We start from the raw sequence: 5031 nt of genomic DNA, 5'->3' as shown, positions 1-5031 counted from the left end.
ACCGTCGATAAGACCCAAATGTAAACACCGTTAATAGTTAAAAGGCATCTCTACTTCCTCTACGACATCGTAAAACCAAACGTTCACATTTAATATATCCTAAGAAATAAAAAACCATAGACGATTGACAAAAAAGTTTAATATATGCTTTGTAAATAACAAATAATAATAAAAAAAAACGTGTCTATGTGAGTTTACCTAATTCTTGCCCTTCTTGTATTCATGTATTAATGTTCATCGACATGCTAACATTTTCGTTGTTTGGATAATATCATGAGAGACTAAGCTCACATTTAATACAATTATGAATAACAAAGTACAAAATTTATACTTATTAATTGAAAATTTCATTAGCTAAACTATCATGCATTTTCTTTTCAATAATTTTATATATTTTTAATTGTTCAATTCTAGCCATTTTACTTTTTTTAATGAAGAACGTAGGTAAGTAGAGTTGAGGGATAAAAAAGATGCACATGAATCTTTCAACTAGGTTGACACACTTTTACTTTTAATATCGTATTTAAGATGTGTTAAAAGTATATGTAATAAAATTAATTCAACAATTAAAAGTATATAATAACCAATAATATGATATTCTAATCTAATTCATTTGAATTTATTATACAAATAACTTTTTCTTTAGAAACATGTATGGACATCCATATTTTATTATTGATATATATTTTCATCAAATCAACTATAGAACTAACAACAATAATATTAAAAATGAAATTCTTATATGAGAGAGAAAGAAAGAGGTAGATTCCTTTGGCAAAGTAAAAGATTGAAAATTTAAATAATAATAATAACAACAAAGTAATTTCGATAGTCTCTCTTTGTTGTTTTTGATGGCATATAAATTAAAAATAAAATAAAATAAAAAGGGACCTTATTCCAATCTCTCCTTATTTCCCATCTCGCATTTGTTCTTGAATCTCTTCAGAGTATTCCCACAGAGACACATCTCTCTGCCTTAGCCTTCCAAGAAAATAAAGAAAAGAAAAAAAAAGAAAAACCCCCAAACAGAGAAAAAGAAAAAAAAAAAAAAAATTATTCAGAATGTACCATGCCACCAAGAAACCTTCCTCTATGACTTCTCATGACAGGCCAATGTGTGTTCAAGGCGATTCCGGTCTCGTCCTCACCACCGACCCCAAACCCCGTCTCCGTTGGACCGTCGAGCTCCACGAGCGCTTTGTCGACGCTGTCACTCAACTTGGTGGCCCTGATAGTATTCACACTTTCTCTCATATCTCTCTCACTAACTTCTTCACATATGCAGCTGTTTCTTACTATTAATTTTTTTTTTGTTTTCCTCGTTCATTCTCTTATGGCTTATATTTGTATCCCATATTTCTTTGGCAGAAGCTACCCCTAAGACCATCATGCGGGTTATGGGTGTCAAGGGTCTCACTCTCTACCATCTCAAAAGTCATCTTCAGGTAATTCCTTCTAGGATAATTTTCTTTCTCCATTCAATTCAACCTCCATAATAATTCTTTTGTCCAGTTTTTTTGCCCTAATTTCAATATACATACAGTAATTCCATCTGATCACTTTAAGCTTTTGAATTTAGTGGTAATTAATTTGACATCTTTTTTGGAGTTTAGAAGTTCAGACTTGGAAAGCAACCTCACAAGGAATTCAATGATCAATCAATAAAGGATGGTATAAGAGGTGAATTATTATTTCAACATAATTTTATAATTTCTTCTACTTATACCCTAACCCTTTTTAATCATACAATTCATAAAGAAAAATAAAATTCACTTCATAAATTATAATAATTTTGTATGTGATTATAATACATGCAGCTTCAGCCTTGGAACTTCAGAGAAACAGTGGATCTTCTTCCACCTTAATGGACCGTAGTATGAACGAGTATGTCCATTTATTATTTATTTTTTTAAATATTCCAACATTTTCTTTTTTCTTTTTTCTTTTTTCTTTTTGGGGTTTTAGTTATTCTTTTAACTTTCTTTTTGACTCTTTAATTTTCTTTTTTAGTTAGAGAAGTGTGGTGGGGTTTAGAGGAAACACTTTATTTTTTTGTGTTTCTTGTACGACAAGTGTTGTCTCATAATTTTAATTTTAACAGCCAAATTAACAAAAAAAAATAAAGAGATTAATTACCCCTTTGTTTTTGTGATAGAATGCATATGGAGGTCCAGAGACGACTGCATGAACAAATTGAGGTTAGCCCAATATTACTATTGCTATTATTATCTCTTCAAGAATTTAATTGATTAATTGCCTTGGTTCTAATGATGATTTTGTAATTTTGATATAAATATAATAATCGTTCCATCCAAAAGTTTATTTAGTATTAATTTTTCTTTAAATTTAAGGAAATTTTGGAATTTTGATGTTAGAAATATTATTGAATCATCCACCTTTTGATGCTCAAGTGACTATATATATACATTAAGGAAACTTTTGAATGAGGATACTAAGAAAACTTTTGAATCAGGGGTTCTTTGGTCATCATTGATCTTATGGTTGGATGTTGAATTTTAATTTTTGATTCAATGATGCAATAAACGTGTGTGGGACATTATAACTATATCTGAATTTAAGTATTTTTTGGTATGAAATAATTTTTAGAAAAATATATGACACGGATTAGTAGTGTTGGGATGTTGAATTTCACGTTGAAAAAACGAAGGACGACAGTTACACTTCTTATAAGATAGATAGGTTAACTTCTCTCGTTATCAATTGGTTTTTATATAAAATCCATACTATTAGATAAGTAAGTGCATCCAAGCGCATCTTCACTTAGTGATCAACCTTATCATCTCCTTTAAATAATGTTTTGAATGTTGTTTATTGTTAGGAACATTTTTAAAAATAACAAAATAAATTAAAATATTTACATAAGCAATACCAAAATTTTAACTAATAATTCATTCATCAGATGTCTCTGGTAAATTTGAACTTTTTCCTTTTTGTTAAAAATTTCTACATCACAAATTTCAAAATAATAATATGTAACATTAATGTACATAAATATGTACTTTTAATCCTTAAACTATATTATTCAATAACTTCAAATTTTATATGAATTGATGGTTTAAATACTTGAAAAATATTCCAAATGTTTGTTAAACACGTAGAAAAATCATTTTGTGAATCAAATTATTAATATAAAAGGATGGAATTTTAATTGTGAATTTGTAGGTACAAAGACACCTTCAATTGAGAATTGAGGCTCAAGGCAAATACATGCAAAGCATACTGGAGAAAGCTTGCCAAACCCTCGCCGGCGAAAATATAGCCGCAGCCACCGCCGCCTCCGCCGGACCTTTCAAAACCACTTCCAACAATATGGGAACAACCACCAACCTTGTCTCAGACGCCGCCATCAAAGACTTCATTTCACCTCACCACACCTTCCCTCCTTTTCAAGACATGAACAACCTATTTAACTCTGACCCGCCACCACCTCCGCCGCCTCTCATTGACTGCCTCAAAAAGCCCAGCCCCTTCATCTCTGGGGCCGGTAAGACCCCCATTTTCTGGCCAGACGATCTCCGGCTCCAAGACTTAGGAACTCCTTCTGCCACCTTAGCACCCGCGCCCCCTCCCATCGGTGGCCCACCCGACTTGGACTCTCTACAGTTGGAAATGTATGAATCCAAACCGCCACCACCAACGCCGCTACTCGCTGTTGGCAACAACGCCATGAATGAGAAGAAGTTTGACATGACGTTAAAGCTCGAGAGACCATCCCCACCGCGATCGGGACATTCGGATGAAAGGGTGAATAATAATAATAATGGTATGGCTAACAATAACAACCCTACAATGTCACAGCCACAGGGAAGAAATTCTTCATTTGGTTAAATATTAATTTGAATGTGCTATGTGTAATAATAATAATTAGTGACTTGAATTTGAATGTAACTAACTAAATATAGATTAGGGTTTAGGGTTTTAACAAATGCTTATACTGACTATTGTGTTTGGAAGGAAAAGAAGATTTAAAAAGGAAAAAGAAAAAAACCTTAAAACTAATAAGTGAAAGAGACTTAGTTCTGTTGATGATGGGGAGTTGTGTATATTTTCCATCCATTTTGTTATGAGAAATTGTATGTTACATACAATGACAAAATAATTATACAAAAACTAATTTCCGTTTCCATGACATAAAATAATTTTAATTAATCTTTTGCATTCTTTTTCTTCCCTCGTTTGTTATTTTACTTTTTTGCTAAACAAGGAATCAACATCAATCTAAAGCAGGCCACCATGTCGCCATATCAACAAGTTCATCTCACTCAAGTTCACATTCTATTGATTCTAAGAGACTATCATGGTTTAGTAACGACTTGGGTTGTTTTCTTAAAATAATTTTCTATTTCATTCATCTTTTATTACTAGAAGTACAAGTCTAATTATAGACAAAAAAAACAATACAATTAAAGAAAGATTATGCAAATTAATTATAAAAGTAATATTCAAAATAATACCTCCAAAATTATTTTAATCATGGCAATAAACTGCATAGTTTTTCTTAAAAAGATAACTCTGGGAAAATGATTAAATCAGTAAGAATATATAAAGAAATTTCTAGATAACATATGTATCAGTAGGTTAGAGACTATTCATATGCTTCAAGAGGATAAACTTTTAAAAAACGTTGTCAGAAGATAGATATTAACTTTACATTCGCCTCACTCTATCATTTCTAATAAATATCTTTGGTAAACTTAATAATTAAAAAATGGTGAGTTAGGAGAAATTTTGGGTGGCATGCCATTGCATGTAGAAAAAAAAAGGGATTAGTTGGAGAAGAAAATGAAAAAAAAAAAAAAAGAACTACCATTTCATAAACAAGAAAATACTTCAAAATTGTGTAAAATATTAAAAAATAGAATAAAGAAAAGTTAGAATTTAAAAAAGAAAAATATTGAGATGGAACCATTTTATTATCTGCATGCATCTCATTATGGCAAAATTTATATTATAGTTTTTGAAATATATATTTAAAGAGAGAAAAAGAAAGGATGTTTGAAATAGATGGAG

General features: G+C 30.7%; 1 protein-coding gene across 1 annotated transcript; it reads left to right on the top strand.

The window, feature by feature from the left end:
* The first annotated feature begins 889 nt into the window (after positions 1 to 889).
* On the top strand, positions 890 to 4166 carry LOC101203721 (myb family transcription factor IPN2). The gene is made up of 6 exons (XM_004139971.3): positions 890 to 1234; positions 1369 to 1445; positions 1614 to 1680; positions 1818 to 1884; positions 2156 to 2198; positions 3184 to 4166. Exons 1-6 carry the CDS (start codon positions 1063 to 1065, stop codon positions 3847 to 3849), a joined length of 1092 nt encoding a protein of 363 aa, XP_004140019.1. The 5' UTR covers positions 890 to 1062; the 3' UTR covers positions 3850 to 4166.
* The last annotated feature ends 865 nt before the right edge of the window (positions 4167 to 5031 follow it).

Source organism: Cucumis sativus, chromosome 6 (assembly GCF_000004075.3).
Source record: "Cucumis sativus cultivar 9930 chromosome 6, Cucumber_9930_V3, whole genome shotgun sequence".
In the NCBI taxonomy this organism is placed as follows: Eukaryota; Viridiplantae; Streptophyta; class Magnoliopsida; order Cucurbitales; family Cucurbitaceae; genus Cucumis; species Cucumis sativus.
Note: the sequence above shows the minus strand (reverse complement) of the source record. Positions and strands in the feature narration are given on the sequence as shown.